The sequence below is a fragment of the Zonotrichia albicollis genome, chromosome 14 (genome assembly GCF_047830755.1).
Source record: "Zonotrichia albicollis isolate bZonAlb1 chromosome 14, bZonAlb1.hap1, whole genome shotgun sequence".
In the NCBI taxonomy this organism is placed as follows: domain Eukaryota; kingdom Metazoa; phylum Chordata; class Aves; order Passeriformes; family Passerellidae; genus Zonotrichia; species Zonotrichia albicollis.
The window spans coordinates 2,878,154-2,903,684 of record NC_133832.1 but is presented as its reverse complement, the minus strand read 5'-3'; the positions used below and the strand labels follow the sequence as shown (position 1 = coordinate 2,903,684).

Sequence of the window (25,531 nt, the reverse complement as noted above, 5' to 3'; positions counted from 1 at the left end):
AGCAGCTGCTGGTTTGTTGGTAGGAGACAAGGGGAGAGCAGGTCTTTAAAATCAGCAAATTGCTGAATGAATGGAGGGGTGCCACACTTGGAGCTGCTTTGCAGAGAGCTGTGAAATGCTACAAACATTTCCCAAATGCCCCAAAGTTTCACATGTGGCTCGTGCTCTCAAGCTCTTACCCCAGCCTTCAGCTCAGCCCTGAGCTTTGACCTGCCCACAATGAACCTCCTCACACCCATAAAGTGACCAGCTCAGAGCCTTGTGCTGTGGGGCCTTCTCTGCCTGGAACCTCTCAGGCCGTCCCTGGATGTCCCTCAACACTGAGACAGGAGAAAGCTCCTGGGCACAGTAACCTGGAGCTGCTCCAGCTGTTCCAGGTGTGAGGGTGACCTGCAGAGCTGTGCCCACAGCCTGGCCCTGCTGGAGCTCTCAGAGAGGACCCTCCATGGAGGAAGCCCACAGCAGGCACTGCTGCTGCTCACTGCTGCAGCATGACCTAGTTTAGCACCAGGACAGCCACATTTAGAAAGTTTTCATTCCTTTCTAATCCATAAACACAACTATTTTTAAATACAGCACTTCCAAAAGCCAGTCATGCTTGGTCAGCATTTGCCTCTTCCCCAGAGTGGTGCAGACTCCCAGTTTTCCTTCCCAGGCTGGAACACATCTGCCTGTTCACCTCCTGCTCTGCTTGGGTGAATGGAGACATCCCCACCAGAACCACTGTCAGTAATTTCACCCAGTGATTCATTTCCTTCATCATTCAAACTGCATGATTAAACCACTTGTGTCTCAAAACATTGCTAGATGGATCTTCAAATAAAAAATTTGAAATATTACCTCACTGTGGGCGGAAAAAAAAAACCCTACATAACTTTATAATTAAAATAAACCAGAGTTGTGCAAGGTGCATGGATGATCTAACCCTTTGGATCTGACCTTATGCTCCTGGCTTATTTCTTTGGGTTTAGTCACCAGTGTGCAGTTCTGTGTTCAGTTGGATAACCCACCCAGACACAGCAGCTGGCAGAATTCCCAGCAGGACACAACACTTGGAAGGGGTGAGGTGGAAAATTAATGGCTGGTCTTCAGCCTGCCTTGGACATCCTAGGGTCCTCTTATACCTGAGCTGTGTCTCCCAAAGATGCACCTTGAAGGGCATTTCCCTGAGTAAATGAGAGTTACAATGTTGGGAAATATCTTTTGGAGGCTGAAAGCATCTCCTGTCTCCTGTCACCTCTAATGGAGGTGAAATCTTTGCCCTCCATGGCTCCTGCTTCATTATTGTTGGATGGCATTTTTCTGTTGGCATTGTGTAACACCAATGGGAACAGTGTTTGGTGAGCCCTTTTTTGGCTGGAGGGATTTGAAAGGTGCTGGATTCCTTTGGAGCAATGGAGTCAAACAAGCCAGGAGGGAGGAGAGGCACAGGAGTGCAGATCCCTGCCACGAGCGAGCTCTGCCCTCTCAATTTGTTCATGGGCAAAGAACCAAGCAGTGAGAATCAGACATTTACTTTCCAGGACACTTCTGCACTCTTTGTTCTAAAAATCGATATTTTGATGCAAATCCTGGCAGCCAGCATCCACTCATCCAGAAAGTGAGCACAGAAACGTTTCAGTTTGTTCTGGGTGAGCTCTTGAACGAGGCTGTCCCTGGACTCTCCTCTCCTTTTGAACTGCCATCTCTCCTGAAAGCATGATGTAGATGTTGATCTCACTGCTAAAGAATCCCTGTGCTGAAAGGTTAAGTGGATATTTGTTTGGATTTGTGTTCTTTGGAGAACCTCCTCCCTGCACCAAGGGCACTGCAGAGGCCCAGGCAGGGCTCCAATGTCACAGTGCCACCAGCCTGGACCAGGCTGCATCCTGGCCTTGCTCACCTTTGTGTGCCTGCTGATTTCCTTGGGGAACAACCCTTCTCCCGGCTCAGGGACAGGCTCCAGGCCTCTGAACACCACAAAGGCTTCAGCTTTGCCAGAGGTTTCCCAAGGACAGCTCTCAAATGTCACCAGTGCTGCTTTAAGGCACAGAGAGGGACTTGGGGCTGCAGCTGCAAAGGGCAAAGAGCCATCGGGGCTGGACACGTCCAACCTGCCTTGGGTGGGGTGAGGAGCCTGGGACTGCTCCAACAAAACAACACACAGGGATGGCCAGGAGCCTGAAGCAGCCCTCAGCAGGCTCCCAGGGAGCTGAGAGCAGCAGCAGTGCCCGTGGGGAGGTGTTGGTGCTCACCTGACACGTAGAAGGCGATGCTCCGCTCCTCCTCGCCTACCTTGTTGGCAGCCACGCAGTAATAGACCCCCGAGGCACTGCTGTCCTCCGTGCTGAGGGTGCTCACCACCTGCCCACAGACAGAACACAAGGAATGCCTCTGAGGGTGGGTGAGGGCAGAAAAGCTGTTAGGAAAGTTGTTTCTAGTTAATAATGGGTGAAAGTCCCAGACAAGTGCTGCTACTTGGTTTTTGTCTCTCAGCATCTCAGCCCAACTAATTCCCTTCCCTCATTCCTAAACCTTACCCTCCTTTTTCCCTGTCTTACCCATGAAAAACAGGGACCTGCCAAGGTCTTTGTGGGACAACATCAAGGAGAAAGATGAAGGGAAGGGCCTGGAGGATCCATCCAAACACAGTCCCACAGCCATCTCTTCCCTTTGCTGCTTTTCAGCTCTGGGCTGTGTGGGGAATATCCACATATCCATAGGTAATTCCTATGGATGTGGTACAATATTGCAGCATTTTGTTTTTCCCCTCAGAGAAGGGAGGGAATGATGTGGTCGCTTTGTGCTGGGAGCCCCTTGATCCCAAACCCTTCCTTGGAGCTGCACAGGAGTGGTTCAGTGAGGAGGGAGCTCTGCAGAAGCTGCCAGGGCTGGAACATTTGGCAAATACAGAAAGGGAGAATTGTGGGGAAGGTAGGAGCACTTGTCCTGAGCTTCACCACATCAGAACAGGAGGGGGTTCTGTCACTCCTGGGGCTGAGCTCCTTAAGAACTTGTGCTCCTTAAACCTGCCAAGGCCCAGCCATGTACCCTGTCCCTGTCAGTGCAGCCTCTCAGGCTCCCACAGGAACATCCACAGACCAAGCCTTTAATTATTCCTTGTATTCCTTTGGAGTGGGAGCAGGAAAACAGGCCCTGAGCCACCAAGACAGAGATGTTCCTGCAGGATTCCTCTGCTTCCCCTGCAGCCATTCACCTGAGGAGCTCTGAGCCCTCACATTTGGAACAAATATCACTTTCTTTGCCATCCTCTCTAAGGCCTTTGAGAATCAAAACTTATAACACCCTCTGGCCCTTTGTCCTTATCTCCAGAGAGCTCTTTGAAGTGCACAGAAGCATCTCTGGACTTTCTTTTTAATATCCTAAACTAAACTCACACAAGACATTCCTTTACCCCTCCTAAAGCTGCCCTATGAGAGTGTCTAGAGCTGTGTGGGATGAATTTTCTGAGTTATTTAAGATTTGCTGAGATCTGGCACTTTAAATCCTGCAGGGAAATGAGTTCCAAAGGTTTTGATCCCATGTGCATTTGCCATTGTGATGGTGAGCATTTGCAGCAGAATAAGGGCTGAGTGGAAAAGTCTTTACTTTTCATGGTAAGAATGGGGAACCCCCAAATTTAGGGGTGCAAAAGGAAAGCAGCAAACCCAACTCCCTCTGGTGACCAGCACAGCAAGAGCTGTGCAGTCCTGAGTGATTTATGATGTGAAAAGAGCTCTGCCTTGGCTATAAAACCAGCCTCGCCATAGGAGCAGCCTGGTCCGGAGCAGTGGCCCAGAGCCATGGGCTGGGAAGGAGCTCATATCCAGAGCCCTGAGCAGCACTCTGGAATTCCTGCTAAACCAGGACCAACATCCCCCTCCTCATGGCTGCTGGAGCTGAGCATTTCATGTTTGGGAAAAGCAAAAGCCAATATAAATGTACGTGCTGAGGACAGGACGGGATACATTTGGACAGCTTTTAACAGCAATTAGTCTTCCTAAGTGACAGCTCTAGCTGGGAAGTGCAGGATAACACTGCAGAGCCAGGCAAAATCATAAAATATCCATTCTGGGACATGTCCAAAGTGTTAGGGGTGACACTGTGGCTCTTCTAAACACTGATGCAATGCCTCAAGCTGCTTGGTGGCCCAGAGGTAAATGCTCATGAGCACACACACAGACAGATGCTGATATCTCCAGCTCCATAACTCAGGAAAAGTCTGGCAGGACAGTGGGAAAACAGAAAAAGAAAAAAAAAAGAGCAAATAGCTATCCTGAGACCTCATTGGAGCTAATCTCAGTTGTGTCTAGATATGAAGGTGAAAAAGATGGTAAATGACAGTGGGAAACAATCTGGGGACAAATTCTCGGGGGAACAAAACTACTGAGAAATAGAGAAAAAAAACAAACCCAAACCAAACTACTGAGGAATAGAGAGAAAGTAATTGTCTTGTTTGGATGCTCTGGTCACTGTTGTGCACTTGGATCCCAAACCCTTACACACGTGGCTCCAGAGATCAGGCACTTCCCTGCCTGGGCCCACAGCTGGCACCTCCCAGAGCCCTCCAAACTGTGACTTTTAAACCAACAGCACCCAGCAGAGACCTACATGTGATCCCAGAGCTGGCAATTCAGGATTTTGAGTGATTTTCTTGTAAAATGAATCCCTTGCAATCATTCTATATCAACCTTTCACTCCAGCTGTGTGCTCCTGGGTAAATCCCTCAGCCTGGGAGCCCAGTTATCTTTCCAACATCTGAAGTAAAGTTCTCAGTGGTCAAACTAACCTAATCCTGGTTGGTTTGGTAGCTGAAATTTGAAATCTGTGTGTGTTTGGTCACAGTGGCAGGTTGGGATAAGGATTTTTTTCTTATAAATGCCATCCTTAATGAAAAAATGGTTTCAACTTGAGCACCCAAACTCAGGGATCTTTTCCCATTATTAACAGTGCAAACTGTTGGAGCACAGTCCCAGAATCTGGGGACCTTTAGCAGACAGTGGAAAAATTCTGAGGGGATAATCCCTGTGTGTGCTCAGTCTCTGCACCTGGAGAAGTATTTTCCACTCCTGGAATCGTAGCCAGGGTAGAAAAGCCGGAGACATGTTGGAGTGAGTCCAGAGGAGACCACAGAGCTGCTGCAGGGCTGGAGCCAGGCTGGGAGAGCTGGGGGTGCTCACCTGGACAGGAGCAGCTCCAGGGAGGGCTCAGAGCCCTGCCAGGGCCTGAAGGGGCTCCAGGAGAGCTGCAGAGGGACTGGGGACAAGGATGGAGGGACAGGAGCCAGGGAATGGCTCCCAGTGCCAGAGGGCAGGGATGGATGGGATATTGGGAATTGGGAATTGTTCCCTGACAGGGTGGACAGGCCCTGGCACAGGTGCCCACCCTGGATCCCTGGCAGTGCCCAAGAGAACCTGGGACAGTGGGAGGTGTCCCTGCCATGGCAGGGGTGGCACTGGGGGGGTCTCTGAGTCCCTCACACCCCAAACCCCTCTGGGACTGAGTCCATGATCAAGGCCGGGCTCACCCCACAGCTGCTTCTCAGAAAACCCAGAGTGCAGCACTCTCTGCTGAGCTGGATAATGATTGATGGGAAACCTGCAATTGCCTTAAAATTTTGTGCCTCTGCACTGAAAATGCCATCAAGGAACTATTCAGAGCCTGGAAATGTGCAGTTTCCAGCTTCCCTGGCCCTGTGAGCAGCAGTGACAAGGGGCTGTCCCACCCTCAGCTCCTGTGCAGGCAGTGCAGGCACGAGGCTAATTAATAACAAATTATTGGCATGTCGTGTCTAGACATCTTCCTAGATGGGATTCTGGGAGTTCACTGCAAACCAGACACATCCCTGCGTTGCCTGGGCTGGATTTGGAATTAAGGACTCCATTTCCTATGACTTAACCTAAAGGCCACCCAATACTGCCAGCCCAAGGAAGGGATTATTAGCTAATAAATAATTACTAGGAAAGAATAAACTAAGTTTAAAGCTCAATAATCAAAGGAATAAAATGAATGATTTCTGAAGAACAGCTCTGACAAGTAAATAGAGCTTGCTGCTGGGAAAACTCCTGATGGAGTAGTGCAATAAAGTCCATATGTAATGTTCTCAAACTGATAAAAATAAGTTATTTTAGAAGCAGCCAAATAACATTCCCCAGCCATGCACTGTGAGTGTTTTAAGACATCTTGTAGTAAGGACAGAGCAACGAGACCTTTCTTAGGCTGGAGCCAGCATGAATTAATATCTCTTGTTATTGCTTGCTTTCTCTTTCCTTTGTCTACCCCTCCCCACCCCAGAGCTGCAGTTAACAATCCTTCTTCTTTCACTTCGTTAGCTCTCCGTGGGCAGGATGAGGAGAGCAAAACGTGGGTGGAAAACTTCTCAGCTGTCTGACTGTGGCAGGGCTGGGCTGGAGGTGGCTGCAGGGAGATGGAATTACAGAACTTGAGCAGGGAGCCTGCACAGAAAGCACTCAGCTCACTGCTAATCCATCCTCTGGAGTGGCACACACAGCACTTGTTTGCACAGCCTGACAGTGCTGAGCCAGGGCTGGAGTTCATTCACTCAAAACATGCTAAAGGATGGGCTGAGCATGAGTGAGGAGAGAGGCTGGGGCTGCCTGAGAACTGCCAGCCTTGCTCCCATCTCTGGCAGGGGCTGGGAAAGGGGAAGGGGAGCAGCCAGTGCCTTCCTTGGGGTGAGCAGAGCTGGGAGGTCAGGGAAGCTGCTGGGCTGGGCTGGGGACTGGGGTTAACTGTGGCCTGGAGGGACTGATCACCCTCCAGCCCCTGGAGCAGGTGGGTAAATCCTGCCTGGTCCTGAGCAATCACCACCCCTGCTCCTTCCTCCAGTGACTGCAGAGTTTTTGGTTTTGTTGTTCCTTCAGGAGGTCAAAAATTGGCTTTTTTGGGTCGGTTTTCCTGAGTGGTTGTGAATTTAGGAAGTCAGGGAATTTGACAAAGGGCAGTTCTGCTGTCTCTGCTGCTGGCCAGGCTCTCACCAGACCCACCAAGGACAGCTCCTGTGCCTGGGCAGTGCCTGACACACCCGGGCTGACCCCAGGGAGTGGCTGCAGTGTCCCAACCCTGTCCCTGTGCTGTCCCCTTCCTGGCACAGCCTGGGGTGACAGGGCTGGAGAAGCTCCTGGAAGTGACAGATTTGAACAGCCTGCCTGAGCTGCTCACACACTTCTCACCACACACATCCCACAGCTCTAGTGGAGACTTTTTGTTCTTTCAGGAGGTCTAAACTTGGCATTTTTGGGTCAGTTTTCTTGAGCAGTTGTGAATTTCACCAGCAGAAACACCCACGTGGCCTGGCCACTCTCATATAGACATGAAAGGGAGAAAAGAGATGAACCCCCCAGAGAGAGCTGAATTATGCATGAGTCTTGCTATTCCCTTCTCCTGGTCCCAAGCTCAGGCCAGTTTGTTATTTTGCTAACAGGAAAGAAAATAAAATAGCAACCTAGCTCCTTGTGACTTGAAAAGTCAGGCAATTCCTGCAGTCACGGGTGTTACACCTGGTGTGAAAAAGCAGATTCAGAGGAGCCCTGCAGTGCTTTAACTCCCAAAGTGAGGAGCTCAGGGTGGACTCCAAACCCCAGGGAAAATGAAACTATCACAGTGCAACTGCCTCAACTGTGTGACCATTTCATTGGTCACTGTTGGACCAAAACTTCACTGAAGTGCATCAATACCTGAACCATAACCTCATGCTTCTCCTCAGGAGTGAGATTCAGGCTTAGGAAGGCAGGAGGAGCTGAAATCCACTTCTCTGTCTGTGGAACACTCATGGAATAATCATGATGAGGATGATGGCAGGAGAGCTCAATTTTACATGGCACTTCTGTCAGGAGATGTCTGAAGAGCTTCATGTGATCAAAGAGCACCAGGGGTTTGCAGGAAAAACCTGTGCTTGCTGCCCTGCCAGCTTGCTTTGGGCAAACTTCTGGATCTGGTGATTCCAGGGGAGTTATTCCATATTTTTAGCAGCTCTAAACAGTTAATGCAAGTTTCCACATGTGGCTGGACCAGCTTTTATTGCCTCAGCTCCCAAGGGTGAACTCTTGGGTGCTGACAAATCCTAGAGCCCAGATGAATTCCACCTTCTGGAACTCCAGTGCCCATGGGACAGCTCAAATCCCACAGGAAAATCCCCAACCTCAGCTAATCCCAGTTCCTAACAAAGCTCCTGAAAGCTCAGCCTCCAGCATCTTTATTTTTTCATCTCCTTGGTCAGTGTAGGTGAATTACTTGCTGGGACATGGTGGGAATGGATTGGGCTGGTTCCTGTCTGTTCCGTTCCTTTTTCCTCAGAGACTTTAAAAAAATTATATTCTATAATATAAAGACTCCAATTATCACAGTCTGGAACTTCAGAAAGGGGGAAGGAGAGGAACTGTCTGCAATGTAAGCAGGGAGTGAAACCTGAGATTCCTAGAATTTAGTTATATTAATTTGAATAAATCTTAATCAGGACATAAAAGTTAATAGGAAGCACCTCAGACTGTGTTTTCAGCCAGGCAGAAAAAGAATGAGTATGCTATAAATTGTAAAATTATGTAGCTCCTAACTTTAGTAATGAAATATGTAAAAGTTGATTATATATATATATGGAGAGAAACAGTAGCTCTGAGAGTCTCAAAGCTCTTGTCAGCCCATGCAGCAACCAAAAAGTCTTAGAAAAAGAAGAAACTTTGAAGGTAAATGTCACCAACCTCCATTTTTATAAATAATTAGCACTTTTAGGGGGTTGCTTTTACCTATGATGTAAAATTCTTAAAGAATACATTAAAGCCAGAGCTTAAGGGGCACTATGCCATCTAAATAAATCCAATTTATAAATATCTCCCAGCAATGGAAAAACTCAGGAATGGGAGGTGAACACTGATTTTCTCCTTCCCAGCCCAAGCTCCATGTTTTCAGAGCTCTGGTTTGGATTATGTTTAGAACTGGAAAGTCTCCTGAGAAAGAGCAGATGGCTGAGGCACTGATCCTGCCAGATGCTGATTTAGTCTGGAGCCAGGCCAGGAGAGCACTTTAGCTTTGTGCTTAACTTTAAGCACGGGACTAACTCAAGGATTCTCCTGTGCTCAAAGCTGAGCCAGGACTGGATCCAGCACCCTGCAGGATCAGACACTGAACCATCTGGGACATCCACCTCCAAACCTGGAGCTGCAAACCCACTGCAAGTCCAGCAGGTGATCCCAGCCAGAGCCCAGCAGAGCCAGGAGGCCCCAAATCCACAGCACATTCCCAGCCTGGACGTGTGGAACGCCAGCCAGTGTCACCACAGGCACCTGGGGAGACTGAACAGGGAATCCCACTGGGATCTCTGCATTCACACAGGCAGGGTGATCCCAGGGCTGTTGGAAGGGGGAGCAGGCAGGGAAGTGTCCAAGGAAGGTTCTCCCTCCTTCATTGTTCCAGGGAAGTGGCTTCAAGCTGAGAGCTGCACACTGGAAATCAGAGCAGGCACCTGTGGCACTGTGACCACACCTGGGAGTGGAGGAAACAGGGCAGGACAAAGAGGGGCAGGACAAAGGGGGACAGGACAAAGGGGGACAGGACCAACAACTCCCCAAGTGTTTCATGAACTCAGAGTCCTTATCAGCGTTCACATCACAGCACCCCTTGAACTGAACCATTCTCATACTTTCTCAAGACTGAGGGAGTCACAGAAGATTTTGACCCAAAAGCCTTGGGAGAGTTTAAATAGGGTGGGTGACATCATTCCCAAACCTCAGCACTTGTGAACTTAAACAGCAGAGATCTGGGATGATCCCAGCACTGGGGAATTCCAAGCATGCAAAGAATCCTCAGCAGCTTGGGAACCACAAGCTGGGGGTGAGCATCCCTGACATCATCCCATCCCATCCCATCCCATCCCATCCCATCCCATCCCATCCCATCCCATCCCATCCCATCCCATCCCATCCCATCCCACACATACCTTTGGTTTATCCCCCTGCCTCATGGGGATGTTCTCAATGCTCCTGATCTTGTTTCCTATGACTGTGTTCTCTGAAACCACAAGTTTTGGCCCCTCAGGATTGCACCTGGAGGTGGAAAAGCAGAGATGGTGTTCAAGGTAAGCAGGGAGGTGTATTGGAGTGAGAAAATGTCAATTTTAGACAATAATCTTTGGTCTTAAATACTCCTAAGAACTGTTGCTGCTGGAGTCTGTTACATCTTTGTGAAATTCCTCCATTCCTTCTTTGCGACATTTCCAAATTATTTACAAGGCACCTTGACAGAGGCAAACAAAATCAGTGCATGACCAGCAATGAACTCCCCAATCTTTGCAAAGTTTAGAAATGGAAAATACTGGGCAATTAATTAAATCATGTGAGTTTTATCTGGCTAATATAAGTTATATTTCCAAATTCAAAATGCCAGTCACTCCAAACTGAGGGGAGGTGGATGTTGCTGAGTGTCTGCTGTGCTCAGCTTCCAACAGGAAGTGTGGGCTGAGGGAGTAGAAGGGATAAATATTTTATAAATAAATAAAGAAGGCCCCTTTAATGTTGCACATTCCACAGAAGACACTTTTCAATCTTCATTTTGGAAGATGGGCAAGGAGCAGAGTGTGGAACACATCACGTGGGAAGGTCCAACTGCACTAAGCAGAGACACAGCTCTTCTCATTGCTAAAAATGCAGAGGCTTTGAGCCCGCCACGGGGTCTCAGGAGGTAAAATGGACTTTGACAGGGCTGATGCTGCAGAAAATCCCTCCACAAATCAGCCATGCCTTTGCCAAAGCCACACAAAGCACAGGGGCAACACCCTGGGCCAGGGGAGGGTTTGGTGCTCTCAGAGGGGCCTCATTAGAAGATCTTGAGGGACTTCCTGCAAGGCACAGTCCTGTCCTGAGGATGAAGGGGGAAAGCTCAGAGGAAGTAAAATCACATCCCAGCTCTAAGGAACAATGCTGGTGCTCAGGGATTCAAAGGGCACTGCTGAGGCAGAGTGGGGGGAGAGAAAGAGAGAGAGAGAGGAAGTCAGACAACAGAAGGAAATGGGGGCTGTGTCATTTCCCACAGGAATCCTCCTCCAGCTTCTGCTGCAGCAAGATAAGGCTGCCCCTGGGGCCAGCAGAGGTAGAGCCACTCTGCAATTGTATTTAAATTGATAAGATCAGAGAGCCAGAAAGCTGCAGCAAGGGTTATGTGAGGTCCTTTGCCACCAGGTCACTGGTTTGGATCTGGCTGAATTCAGCACTCATGGCCAATTCTCTCCTCCTAGACAGAGAGGTCTGGAAAAGATTTCAGGTCACCTCTGTGGTTTTCCTAGAGGATGCAGAAGCTGTTTCCATGTGGTGTTTCCACCCTGGTTTCATTGAACTCCTCCCAGGCAGAGCCCTGTGCCTCCTGCTGCCCTGCAGTGCCCAAAGCCATGAGACCCCTGAGGTGATTCCTTTAGGAGCAGAGTAACTGGGGATGCCTCCCTGGGCACTCCCAAGCTCAGGCTGCACCACCCAACATCCCTGTGCTGTACAGAAATCCTGATTTTCCTGTCTCATGGCTTGCCATTCACAGCAACAAATGAGTGAGAAAATAAGCAATCCACTATCCAGGAATTTTCTCCCTTGCTTTCTAGATCTGTCTTCATTTTTATAAAGGGTGGAGAAGCTCATTTCACCCCTCTCACTGCAGGGAGGAGCTGAAGTGTCAGAACTGTGCAGAACTGGCTCCTGCATGTGCCCAGGGGCTACCAGGGAAGTGATGGGCACCAGCCCAGGCCTCTCTCTGCAGACCCCTGTGCTCAGGGAGCTGCAGGAGCAAAGGGAAAGTCTCCTCAGGCAAACCCCCAAAGGCATCCTGGTGTTCCCTGGCTCCTTTCTCTCTGGCAGCTCTGCCCCAGTGACTTTGCTGCGTGTTCACACCTCAGCCTGCAGCACAGAAGGGTCCCCAGTAAGACACAATTCCTCCCCCAGCTTCAGGAACACCACAGGAGGCTGAGCCCAGATTGCAGAGTGAAGACAGCCCTTGGGAAGTGCCATGAATCCCATATGGATTTAAGGAAGCCAAGCCTTCAGCAGCTTTGTCTGGAAAAAGTGTGTTAGATCTGCCCACACATCCTGCTGGATTTCCTTTGTCAAATATTCACAGCATTCAGCAGGGCTAAGGAAAGTCAGAGGGGCATTGCTGGTCAAGGTGAAGGAAAATTCAATGATCTTTAATCCCTTTAAACTTATTTAACACAATTCAGGTAATACACAAGGTGCACAAACAACCAGACACCAGCTGGGCTCAGAACCCTGGAGATCTTCACTCTACTTGTGATTTTAGCTCAGATAATTAGGATGGATACCCAACAATTCAGGAGCATGTTCATCCATAAGGAAGTCACTTACAGGGTGCCTGTGAGGCTGCAGGGCTGCCACTTCCACTCAATCCTTGGCTCAGGATTCCCACTTGCTGTGCACTGGATTTTGTGTTTGCTTCTCAATTCCACCTTCACAACCTTATGAAAATCTGTTTCCTTTTCATAGATCTTGGGTCTCTCTAAAGACAAAAAAACCCACAAAATTCAAATGAGCAAATTTACATCCATAAAAGGTTTTGCAACATTTTGCTGGGAGAAGTGATGATCCAGTGAGGCTCCTGATGTTCTAGGGAATTCCCAGCAGTTCTGAAAATATTCCTTCACAGAAACAAGGGTGTTGGTTGTGCTATGTCACAAAACACATTGCAATGCTACCACATTCATCCTAATCCCTTTCAAGCGTTGTTGGGGACCTGCTGAAATTCTGGAAAATTCATGCCATGGAACATCTCTTGGTCACGTCTTGGCTGCAGGATCAGGATCAGTCCTGGAGTGTGGCAAAGTGGAATTGGAGGGGTGATGTCCCTTCCTGAGAGGAACCTTTACAAGCAGCTGCTTGAAAGTCACCAGGTCCTCAGGGTTTTGGGAAAAAACATCTTTTTCACCTGGAATCTTTCCTTTTCTATGTGTGTAATGTGCACTGGATGGAGGGGAGAAGACAGTGAGGAAAGAGTGGTGTGGGGAAAACACTTGGAGAGAAATGCCAAGAAATTCTCACCAAGCACGGTGAATGCCATTAAAAATGTCACGGCATTACTCACATCTGGAGGGGCCACAAGATCACACCCTCAGACTGGAAATCTCTCAAGAGCAAACTTTTTGTGACACTTTCAGGGCTGCTCGTTGCCAGCAGGAAAGAAATGCTTTGTCCTGTCTCCTTGCAGCTCCCACGGGAAGGCACGAAAGGAGAGAGAACGGGAAAAAAGCCCCAAAGTGAACTGAACTTTCACTAACCTCACACAGGGTGGCTTTGGGGCTGGGGTGAAAGCACAGGCTCTTCCCTTGTGCAGACAGCTCTGCCCATCCCTGGCCATATCTCTTTGTCTGCTTCTCATAACAGGAAATCAAACAGATTTATTGGTGGGGTCCCTCTGTGGGACACCCCTGTGCAGCCAAGAGGGGCTGCTCTGCACTGAGGCCTTCTGACAAGCTGGGAAGTGAATGGAGATTAGATTTCTATTTTTCGGGTTAACTTATTTTTTCTGCTGTCAGAAGGGCCCCAGATATGTAAATATGAGCTATTGCCCACCTCATCAATCTTGAGCCCTTTCCCTCTTTTTTTTTAAATAGTTTTTTTCTGTCTTCCAGCCCTCTTAGGAGAGGACTGACCAGGCTGATCCCGTGTCTTGCTGGGACTCTCACTTGGCATTTCTCATGGTTCAGGCTCTGAAAGATCTTCTGACCTCACCAATGCCTGAAAACACATCAGTATTTCCTTCTCCACCCCATGGAAGCATTGACTGGAGTAGGCTCAGTCATATCCCATCCTGTCATAAAACACTGGCTGTTCAAAGGACCTTCAGGAGGTCCTGATGAACATTTCCCCTGAGGAACCCAAATGCTGGCCCCTGCTTGCTGTGGCTCTCCTTGAGCTGAGCCACAGGATCCCACATGCTTGGAGATTCCTGAGCAACTCACAGGACAAACTGTTGGGACCAAACGTGAATTTCCTTACCTAGCATCTCATTTCCCATCAATAAATTATTTCTGATCATAAAGGTAATTCTGTAAATTCTCCCTGGAGGGGGAGCACATTTTTTATTATCTCAGACATTTCTCTTTTTATTTGAAATCCTGTGCTCAACATGTCTGGCCTGACCTCCCAAGTGTGATTGCACTTGAAGAAAGACTCCAAGTTCAGCGCGAAAGGTTACACAAGTGATGTGTGAAAGGTTACTCAAGTGTTGTTGTTTGGGCTGTAAAAACAAAGCTTCACACACTTGGGCAGGGGGACTGGTGTTTGTGTGTGTGAAAGAGCATGAGGAGACAAGGACTGATCATAGTCATTTAATATCAGCACATTTTTCTATATTCTTGGTTGACTGTCATTTAAATTGTCCTTCTAAAAAAGAAATAATAATTAAACTTGCTCCAGCTCTAACAAGAACATACATGACTGAGGAGTGAATTCCTCATGCCACAATTATAGCACTATTAAATATGACTTGAGACCTAAAATGAGTCCAAATGATTCATCAATCAAAATAATCATTATTTATGATCAAGCAATTATTTTTTTAAGTGTGAGGGGAAACGCCTCCCCATCTGTCTTCCACATGACACAGGTGGGGTGGTGCCTGATTGTGGGCACAAATTCAGGGACTGAAGAACTTTGCCAAGTGTCTGTGCCTTTCCCCTGCAGAGGGGGTGGTGGAGGTGGTGTCACCCTGCAGGTGACCCTGCTCACCTGTACAGAACAGGGACAGACCCTGCAGGTGACCCTGCTCACCTGAACAGGATGGGGACAGGGACAGGGCCCTGCAGGTGACCCTGCTCACCTGTACAGGATGGGGACAGGGACAGGCCCTGCAGGTGACCCTGCTCACCTGTACAGGATGGGGACAGGGCCCTGCAGGTGACCCTGCTCACTTGTACAGGATGGGGACAGGGACAGACCCTGCAGGTGACCCTGCTCACCTGTACAGGATGGGGACAGGACCCTGCAGGTGACCCTGCTCACCTGTACAGGATGGGGACAGGGCCCTGTAGGTGACCCTGCTCACCTGTACAGGATGGGGACAGGGACAGCCCTGCAGGTGACCCTGCTCACCTGTACAGAACAGGGACAGCCCTGCAGGTGACCCTGCTCACCTGTACAGGATGGGGACAGGGCCCTGCAGGTGACCCTGCTCACCTGTACAGGACAGGGACAGCCCTGCAGGTGACCCTGCTCATCTGCACAGGATGGGGACAGGGACAGTCCTGCAGGTGACCCTGCTCACCTGTACAGGACAGGGACAGCCCTGCAGGTGACCCTGCTCACCTGTACAGGATGGGGACAGGGACAGCCCTGCAGGTGACCCTGCTCACCTGTACAGGACAGAGACAGACCCTGCAGGTGACCCTGCTCACCTGTACAGGATGGGGACAGAGACAGACCCTGCAGGTGACCCTGCTCACCTGTACAGGATGGGGACAGGGACAGGCCCTGCAGGTGACCCTGCTCAGCTGTACAGGATGGGGACAGGGACAGCCCTGCAGGTGACCCTGCTCACCTGTACAGGATGGGGACAGGGACAGCCCTGCAGGTGACCCTGCTCAGCTGTACAGAACAGGGACAGCCCTGCAGGTGACCCATCTGTACAGCACAGGGCCAAGGCCCTTCCCCATGCCCCAGTGCTCCCCTGTCCCTGCAGGGTACTGGCCCTGGAGCACTGAGGGTTTGGGGGGTGAAAGTGGGGTTCTCCTGTGGGGGACATTTCCTGGGGTGAAACCTTTCCAGCCCTCTGCCCACTGCCATGGCCATTGCACCTCTGACTGTGCCCCTGCTGGCAGCTGAGCTTTGTCCTTCCCCTTGCTGGGCCAAGTCCTGTTTACAGCAGTTGCCTCCATGGGTGATGGAAACCCGATTTTAATAGTTTAAAAAATTTTAAATGAAAATTTTCATTGTTTCTGGTGGTTTATGTAGAGTAATATAGAGTGTACAAAAGGAATGTTAAAATCCCTGCTGTGGTGTACCTGCACTCTTGCCAATCCCACACCATATTTTCAGAACTCTACAGTCATGATCTAATCTGTGCCAACAGCTGTGAACAGAACTGGTTTCTGTGCTGGGCCTGACCTTTTGGACTGGCTCAGACTGGCTGGTTCCTCAGGGCTGGCACCTGCTCAGTGTCCCCTGTGGACAGGCTCTCACTCCAGCCTGCAGAGGGGCGTTGAGCCCAAAGCCTTCCATCACTGAGGTGCACCTGGCAGAGCTCCTCTCTCTCTCTCACATTTGCTCACTGGGCAGCACAGGGGCTGTGCACAAACCCTTACCCTGCTCATGCCCAGTGTGGGGGTATAAATCCCTCTGCCTGCACTGCCAGAGCAGCTCTTTCCCTCCCTTCCTTCCCTCTCTATCCCACTGTGGCTCCCCGGGCCTGCTCCCCCAGCCCCTCCAGCCCTTGGCCATGGCTCTCCCCAGGCTGAGCTCTCTCAAGCAGAAGCCAAACAAACCTTAAAAGCTTTCTGGGGAAGGAGGGCTGTGCAGATGCCTTTAAATGTACCCAAAGAAATGGCTTTTTGTCCTCTCTGCCTCCAAGTGTGATTGTATCCCCAGCTGGCCTTGCAGAGGTGCAATTGCTGCTGTGAGAGCTGACCTGAATAACTAAAGATTTGGCTGCTGCTGCACTGGGAAATGCAATCAAAAAGCACTTCTGCTTACTGCAGGTTTCCAAGTGATCAGCATTATGCAAATCTCACCTTCCTCGCTGCTTTGTGGCATTAGGGACAGATAATATGTACAAGGATTAGGACATGAACCCCCTCTGCAAGACTCTTCTCTCCCTAAATTCCTTGCAGGTGCCATGAGGGTTCTACACCTGTCACCCAAAGGAGCATCCAAATACAGAGGACAGCACAGAGAAAGTTCCTCTGCATTTTCTAGAGAAACTTTGCATTCCTTTCAGTGCCTTCTGACTGAACTGCTGTTTATGCACCTTCCCCACTACCATTTAAACTGCTTCAGAAAATCTTTTCACATTAAGCACATCATTAAAATAACATAGAGAGGCCAGTGAAGCATTAATCTCTATTTTAGGTACTTTGCTGGACAGGGGGCTTCATTAAAACCCTTGATGGAGCTGTGACTTGTTTTCCATTTATCTTTTCTGTTTCCCAAAAAAATATTTGCACTTGGGAGCCTTCTATCTGATATTTGCACAGTACTTAATGGAAATACAAGTGAATATTCTGTAAGGTACCGAGGGAACTTGCTAGTGCAGGCTTGGACTGAGAAAGGGTGAAATTTCCCCTGAAGTAAAACCCAAAATGATAAAGTTGTCTGGGTTCATTTCACATTTCTTTCCTTTCCTTTTTATTAAAAGAAAAGGGTGAAATGACCTGAAAACACAACTTTGGTTTCAGACTGACCACTGCGCTGTGTCTGAGCCTGGCTGATTTTGGCTGGGAGTTTTTCTGGGGTTGATTGTTGCTGGTTTGTTGTTTCCCCCATGCCCCGCACCCAGAGCTGCTCTCAGGTGGGTGCACAGCCCTGTCCCCATGGCACCTGCAAGGAAACAGCTGAAAACTGTGCCCAAAATCTCTCTGTGAGACACCACAGCCAGGAACAGAATTAGGGGCAGGACTGTGCCCCTGCCTCATCTCCAGCTGCTCCCCTGTGGCCCTCTGGAATGGGCTGGCAATGCCAGGGCTGGGACACAAACAGGCACTTGGATCCTGGAGGAACAGATATTAAGAAAAATCACTGGAATTTGACCTTCCCCACAAGGAATATTGGTGTTAAAATGGCAGTGCAGCTTGGTTTGCAGTGCCATATTAATTAAAATAAAATAGCACCTAGAGGTATGGCAACAAAATGCATCAATATTCTGATTTTGCTTATAGACATTTCAAAAATGCCACTTAAAAAAAATCAGGATTGACAGAGGAGGATCAGCCAGGTCTCAGTTTAATGTCTGGCCTAGAGCTAAGGTAGGGAGAAACTCAGGGAAGTTCATGGTCTTACTGGAATAAGGGGGCATCTGAGTCTGGGCAATTGAATTACACAAAATTACAGAAATTCGGTGTTAGTGGGAATTGGGGAGCTGGTGACTTGTACTTAGAGTGGGCTTTTCTGACCTGTGTCACTTCTGGATGTCTCTCTCTTCCCAGAGCAGGAAGAAATCTCTTTCCCAGTGCTCACCCAGAGCTGTCATTCACCCCCAATGCAGCTTTGGGGCAAAAAAGGGATTTATCTCCTCTGTTCCCATCTTATTTCTTACAGAGTTCAGAAGGAAGTGGGTAATGAAGAGCTGCTCATTTGAAGCAGAGCAGGCAGTTTTCCAGGATTTTTCTCTTTGTCCCCTTTGCCTGCTTTCCAGAAATCAGTTAATGTACCTGCAGGTTGGCTGAGGGACAGCATGGGAAGCCCCAGCTGCCATTTCCCCCTCACTGTGGGTTTTAGGGGCTGTCAGACCAAGATTGCTGCTGCAAAGACGTGACCTGAATGCTTCAGATCCTTCTGGCAAGCTCCAGCAGGCCCCCACCTTCCTCTTCCTAAAATTGCTTTGGCCACTTCCAGCAAAATGAAAATAGCTCATCTGACTTTTTCATCAGGGGCTCTCCTGGGAGCTGCAAGTGTGCAGGGTTTGGATGATATCAGGGAGAAAACTCTTCAGGATTTGTTCATAAATTTGAAGGAAAGGGCTGCTGCAGCCTCCTTGTGCTGTTGCATTTTTCTTTCATAAATCCCCCAGACAAAGTTGTTTCTCTCCTGCCTGTGCCTGATGGCAGAGGCTGGAAGCATGGACTGGAGCAGTGTCCTGCATCCATACACACACTGCTCCCAGAACCCAGGAGGAAAGCAAAGCCTTGGACTTGGAAACACCTTGGAACAGTGGCTGGATGGGTTTTATCTGGGCATTTCTAGTTTAGCTCAGTTGGCCCAGGAGGTGGAAAATTCCATTTTCTGTTTTGACTTCTCCTGAGTGGTTCATCCTCTGAGGAGCTGGGCAGGAGCTGGATGTGTTTCCACAAAGGAAACCCAGCCCTGGCAGGACTCTGGGGAAGGGACAGCATTGGTGTGGCTCAGTCCTTCAGCTGAACATCAGCTGCATTTCACCAAGAATCCAAACAAAATTCTTTCAGGGATTTCAGTGACCCTTCCACGCACAAGGGACTGTGGGATGTCCCCTGTGTCCTGCACTGGCTGTAGCTGAGATCCCCACCCTAAAGGCAATTTTCCTGTGCCCTGGCATAGCCCAGATGTATTCACCTCATCCCAGGGCTCCTTCCCCTCTCCCTGCTCTGGCTCTGGGGGAGGTGATGGGGTTTTGTTCTCCACCACACATTTCTTGGCTTTTGTGGAGATCACTGGGGACTCCTTTGATGTCCACTCATCCCTTGCAAGCCAAGGAAGGTCAGACACAGAATTTCCTTTGAATTTAAACCAAAATCTGAAGAGCTGGCCTGACTACAGAGTAGGGCAATGTGCATCATTCAGTGCTGTGGAGCTGCTCCTGCCTGGTGACAAATTGATGGGTGAGCAGTACCCTGCACCCCTTTTGTTCCAGTCCTTCCCTGGAGAGGGGGAATTCACAGCAGCCTGAGTTTCTGTGCCTGCTGCGGAGGTTATTTCCAGCCCTTAATCCTGCTTTTCTTACAGATACAACACAAGCTTGGGGGATCAAGGACTCTACGAGGGAATGCAACTTCAGTTGGCTGGAGCAGCTGGAACCCAAAGCAATATTTGCTGGAAGAGCCTTGAGGGAGCACAAGAGAGAAACTTTGGGATAAAGAAGAAAGGCAAAGTGGTGAAGGAGCTTATTCATCCCACTTTTGAATGAACTCGTGCTTCAGTACTCTCCTCACTCCCCAGGTGGTGGCCAGAGCCCGCTGGCTGCTCCAAAAGGGCTCAGCAGGAGCCCTGGAGGACACAGAGGAGTTGGACAAGGCTGAGGATGAAACACAGTCTGCTTGCCCAGAAATAGATTGGAGGGCGTTGTTTATGTTTTGTTCTGAGACTGCTTTGCACTCCAGCCTGGAATAACTCTTTTCTCCCACATCTCTCCTCCTTGGCTGGCTCAGATTTTCAGCCACCAGCTGTTTGCTAGGATTGTTCCTTCTCCTTGCTCCCTCCCTTCCAAATTCTTCAGGACATTATTTTCTCGAAGCTTTTCTCAGTAAGAATTTAATCAAACAAAACAAAACCACAGCAACCCGCCGCTCTTGGACAGTGTTTGATGTGTAAATATGTAAAGAAGGAGTGTTTAGAAAATGCAATCAGCTACCTCCTGGGGACCTGAGTCCTACAAGGAGCCAAGGTGACTCCACATGGAGATATGTGCTCCTGCAAGAATAAATTCCAGCTGCAGTGGGAACAGGGGTGACCAGAGGCACAGCTAAGCCACTTCTCACAGAGGCATTTTTGGAATAGCTGCACGATTCTGCTCCAGGCCAGGCAGTTCCTTGCTGGACCTTTTTCTCTCAGTTCCCACCCTGCAGCTCTGGAGTTATTTGCCCATTTTGCTCCCTCTCCACTTGATCCCTCTGCAGGTGCTCCTCAGTTTTGTCACCAAATCAAGCTTTGGGAAATATCTCCTAATGTTTGACTCATTCCTATGGAGTGAAACACCCTGTGCCTACAGTGGGGCAGAACTCTGGGATTTCTCCCAGTTAAACACCCAGGAGGTGACTCCAAGGAAAGCTGCAGCAGTGCAGGTCAGGAGAGACACTGCCCACAGGGCCCAGGCAGGGCACTCCTGATCCTGTTCTCATCCTGCCCAAAGGGTTCTCCTCTGCCGCCATTATCAGTGAATACAACACACTGCCAAAATTCATACAGAACAATCTGAGGGTCGAGCCCTGCTGCTGTTTATACTTTGTTTGTGCAAAACAATTCACAACAATTTTAACTTGAAACTTCCTCTGCACCCAGCCCAAAAATGCAGCTGATGGCTTTGTCACAGCACGCTGAGTGCCAGCTGAGTACCTGGGGCACACAAAAGATGGATTGTTGAGAAGAGACTCTCAGGAGAGGGGGCTGTGTCATTACTGATCATTTCTGCACTGCAGTGTCCCCTTGCAGCAATAGAAACCATTCCAATGGCATTTCTCTCCTCATTCCAAAGTCTGCTTATGTAATTTCCCCTCTTCTCTTCAACTGTGTGGATCAGAACTCACTCCCTTTCTTAGATTCACCTCTGAAGTGAAAGGCTGGCCCTGGATTTGGGAAGCAATGCTGTTATTCAAACAGAAGTTGCTCTTCACTCTCAGGGTAGGTGGTTATTACTCAGCAGGAGGTTTATCAGGTGCAGGCTCCACCTTTTAGACACCATGCAAAACCGACACTCCACCCACTGCGTCCACTTGAAGCCCAAGAGGATTTTTCCATCAGCTCCACTAATCCCTGTGTTCAAATCCCAGCTTCAGTAATTGCAGGCTGCCTCTGGTTCTGAGCAGAGACATTAATCACACCTCCAGCTCAGAGGTGGTTTCTTTCAGATAATCCCTGCAGAAAGGGGCTACAAAGTGTGTTTTGGTCTCCTTCTCTTGCCTCAGAGCCTGCTGAAACTCCAAGCAATTTAATCTATTCAGGTGTGATACCCAGGTATCAGTCATGATGGCTGGAGATAAAGTCCCAGGTTATTTGTGGAGAGTTAAGGGAAAAATTCTAATCTGCTTTCAGTTTGAGGCTTCTGAGTGTACTTGAAAGGAAATCCCAGATCTGAAAAGGCAGCTCCTGAAAAAGCTGTCCCTGCCCTCTCATGGGAAGCACAAGAGAAAGGGCAGCTTGGAGCAGCTTCAAGAGCCCATTTTGCCTTTTTTGGGCTTTACCTACATGAATCCCAGTAAAACCAGTCTCTCCTGGGCTGAGGGCTTCACACAGAGCACATCAGGGTGGTGCTGCAGGGAAGAGCCTGGCAGGGATGGCAGGATTCCCTGGTGCTGCAGGGATGACAGAATTCCCTGAGTGCTGGGTGCCAATCCTGCTGCAGCCAAGCAAACCCGCCCTGTCTGCAGCCCCAGGTTTCACCCACGGCACCCTGGGCAGGTTTTTCCTTGTTCTGCTCTCATTCCCTGGCTTCCTGTCACCAGAAAAGGGACACCTGCTCTGTGGTTTTCCTGTGCATCACCACGGGACAGTTGGGGATACCCCTGCAGTGAGAAATGGGGGGGTTGCAATTAAATAATTATTGCTGATGAAGCCCTTGCTGGGCTGATCCCTGGAAAAGCTGAGGATGAGTAGCACTGTGTGAGGGTGGGATGCCCCAAGCTTGGACAAACCATGGACATGAAAAGCTTCTGCAGGAGTGGTTTGATCCTGAAATAGCCTCTTGCTGACAGAAAAAGGCTCTGTTTGTTTTTGGTTGCCTGTTTGGGGAACGGCAGCTCCTCGAGGAAACGCTCCCTTGTGCACGCAAACACCAATATTTACCTTGACAAGATAGTTTATTATCATTCTTCATTTCTCTTCCTTTCAACGTTTCCGTTCTCTGAAGAGGCAAAACCATTGTGTGCAAAAACAATCTCAAGTGGACAAATTATGCAGCTTAACACGTTCCTCCTACTCAGCTGAGCTGCAGGACCTGACCATGAGCATGTTCTTGGCTCCCTCCTCTCCTAAATCACATATTAACTTACGTCTTATTTCAGGTTTTTAAGCTATCATATCTTACTTAACATTTTTAATAGGTCAGATGTATCTAAGTGACAAGTTCTCTATTTTTAGACATTATTCCTTTCTGAAAGGTGAAATGAGAAAAACACAACTGCTGGAAGCAACAATACATAAGTATATAAAAATTGGACAACTGAGAATAGTTTTAGGTGTAAAGAGGGCAAGGAGAGAAGAATTCACTCCAGAAAAGAGAGCAAACCTGTCTCAGTAACTACTCACTGCCCAAGTGGAAAATACAAAGGGAAAGCAGAGCTAACTTTTGTTGAACTCCTACTTGGCCTCAGAATTCAATCTCTGTTGCCAAATTCAATGGATTAAAAGAGGCAGGGGATGTGCAAAGAGACAATGTGGCTCTGCCCTGCATTATCCACCCAGGGAGGCTAATAAATATTGTTCCAGTATCTATTTTCCCTCTATGGCAAGTGAACCTGCTTCAGTGCACACCACAGTTTTCTCCAAATTCCCCTGAAAAAGAACCTGTCCCTCAAATGCTGCCAGCAGAGAAGTGGCAGAACAGAAAATGCAGATTTAGAGAATGGATCTGGAGCAGGATGATGGACAGACATAAAAGCCAGGGCAGCTCCTCCAGTTCCTTCCGTCAGCCCCACTGGGACCCTTCCTGTCCCAGCAGATGTTCTCCAGTGCTTTGCCCAAGCTGCTTTGAAATCTCAAGGGATAAAACTTCCAGCCCTTCTCTTGGGAAACTCTGCCCACAGTTCTAAGACCTCTCCACTCAATATCCTCCCAAGCTCCTATAAAAATGTGATGTTTGTGGCCTTTCAGACACTCCCACCTGCCTGTGTGGAGCCACTGTCCCAGCACTCAGTGCTGTGGGAGGTGCAGTGTCCCAGGGGAAGGGACTTGCATGAGCCAGGGTCACACCAGCTCCTCAGAGCAGCTGAAATGAGGGGTTCAGTGCTTCCTGAGGGGGTGGTGATCTCTGGGCAGTGCTAAACCCTGGGAAGTGCCACCCATTCCTGCTGACTGGCACAGTAAGATCACACAAAATAGGATAACTAACCGAGCAGAAGGAATTATACACAACGAGTCCTTACCTGTCACCACCAGCTGCATGGTGAGGTTCTTGTAGAGGCCGTACTTGGGGTTGCTCAGGACCATGGTGTAGTTCCCAGCATGTTTTGGTCTCACATCTCGTATTCCCAGTCTGTATTTCAGTGGATCTGGCTCATAGCAGGTGTGGTTGTCCTTGATCAGTTTGCCATCCTTGTACCTGTTGGGAAGTTCCATCAAGGCTTGTCATGTCCCTGTGAACCCTCAAACACCCTGTCACCCACATTAGGGGGCTAAAGGGTCATCCCAGCAAGGGAAATGCAGGTCTAGAATCACTGCTTGGATTGGATATTTATTCCTGTTACCCTTCCACACCAGAACTGATTCTTATCTCCAGTGCTGTGGGATGGATTCATTCCCCACAGGAAAAAGGTGGTTTTATTTTATCTGAATGAACAGTGCCTCTCACATGCTCAACTATGGTCTAAATGCCCCCAGATGAAGCTGGATGGGCAACAGCACGTGTGGGAAATCATGGAATAGCAAAATGTGTGTCACCAGCTTTAAAGGAAGAGATGAATTCAGCAGAATTATCTCTCAGGATGTCTCTGTGAGCCTTTACTGCTTCTGAAAAATTTAAACTCTGTGACCTGGAGAAGGTTGGTCCATAGGGAGGTCAGTGAGGAATTGCCAGCCTGGAATATTCCCTCAGGGCAGGAGAGCAGCATCTGCAGGAGAGCAGCATCTGCAGGAGAGGCCCCTCTCCACTGCTCCCCCCACACGTGGGGTTATGGTTAGGAAACAGGCCAGGCTTTGCCACACATGGAGCTTTGGGCCTGGTGGAAGGATGCTGGGGCATCTCCCACTGCCTGAGGATGCTGGAAACTTCCTCTGCAGTCATAAAAACAACCATCCTGAGAGACCTCCAACATCAACAGCTGGGGCTCCAGGGAAAGGCAGCTCTGGTGGTCCCAGGCAGCCACCAAAGAGCCCCACACTGAGCCCAGGAACAAAGGCTTGGCAGGGAGAGGGGGTCGGTCCCCACTTCAGCTCCCAAAACATCCCCATCCCTAAATAACAGCAGCAATTAAAAACACCTCCTGGCACTGCTTCCACTAAAATTAGAGGATTTCATGTTATTTCAGTGCTAATAAAATGCAGCAAGGCCAGCCCTGAGCATCCTTTTGCTGCCTGCCAGGCTCTCAGCTGGCTGAGGGCAGGTGCTCCAGGGAAATGCCATCTTCCCTGCCACGACAGGCACGCCCCTGCCAGCTGTCCCATGGGATTTAATGCAGTTAAAGATGGAAAAGGCACTGAATGGGGTCGTTAAAGACAGAGCAGGAGAGAAGACAAGTGATGAAAGGGTAAAGAGAGACTTGAATGTCTCCTGGAGCTGCTGTTGGTTGCCCCTCCTGTTTAGCAGATCCATTGCACTCCTGGTGCAGCCTTTAGTTTGCTCAGGAGATTCACTACAAGGATCTGTTGGCACAGGATTGGAGGACATTATTTAAAAGTTCTGGAGAGAAACAATTTCTTATGTTAAAAATATGTCCTTTTGCTGTTATCCCCTGCCCCCTTGCAGACTGACCACCACTGCTGGGGGTAAGCAGGAAACCCTTCCCCAAGAGCTTTCTCCTTAGATCTCCCAAATCATTCTGTGTCCAGGGAAAGGGAAACACAATTTTTTCCTTGGAGGGGTAGGAGAAGAACACAGCCTGGGTGTGGGAAATGGAAAGACAGAAACTTCCAGAGACACTGAGGGGTTTGATCTGCAGCCTTAGAAGAAAGCTGGATTGATGTAAAAATAATGTACACAACATTAAGCAGAAAAACTATAAACTTATGTTTTTATAGTTCTAAGTAAGAATATGCCTTAAGTAAGTAAGAAACTG

General features: G+C 49.0%; 1 protein-coding gene across 3 annotated transcripts in view; it reads right to left on the bottom strand.

The window, feature by feature from the left end:
- LOC102066332 (vascular endothelial growth factor receptor kdr-like) overlaps window positions 1-25,531 on the bottom strand; it is a 132,674-nt gene that overhangs the window by 45,357 nt on the left and 61,786 nt on the right. For all 3 annotated transcript variants that reach the window (XM_074551742.1, XM_074551743.1, XM_074551744.1), the window contains exons 9-12: window positions 23,684-23,859; window positions 12,336-12,486; window positions 9,932-10,037; window positions 2,235-2,343 (exon numbers count right to left, since the gene is read on the bottom strand). In XM_074551742.1, coding sequence (XP_074407843.1) covers window positions 2,235-2,343; window positions 9,932-10,037; window positions 12,336-12,486; window positions 23,684-23,859 — 542 coding nt within the window. The remainder of the gene's footprint in view (window positions 1-2,234; window positions 2,344-9,931; window positions 10,038-12,335; window positions 12,487-23,683; window positions 23,860-25,531) is intronic.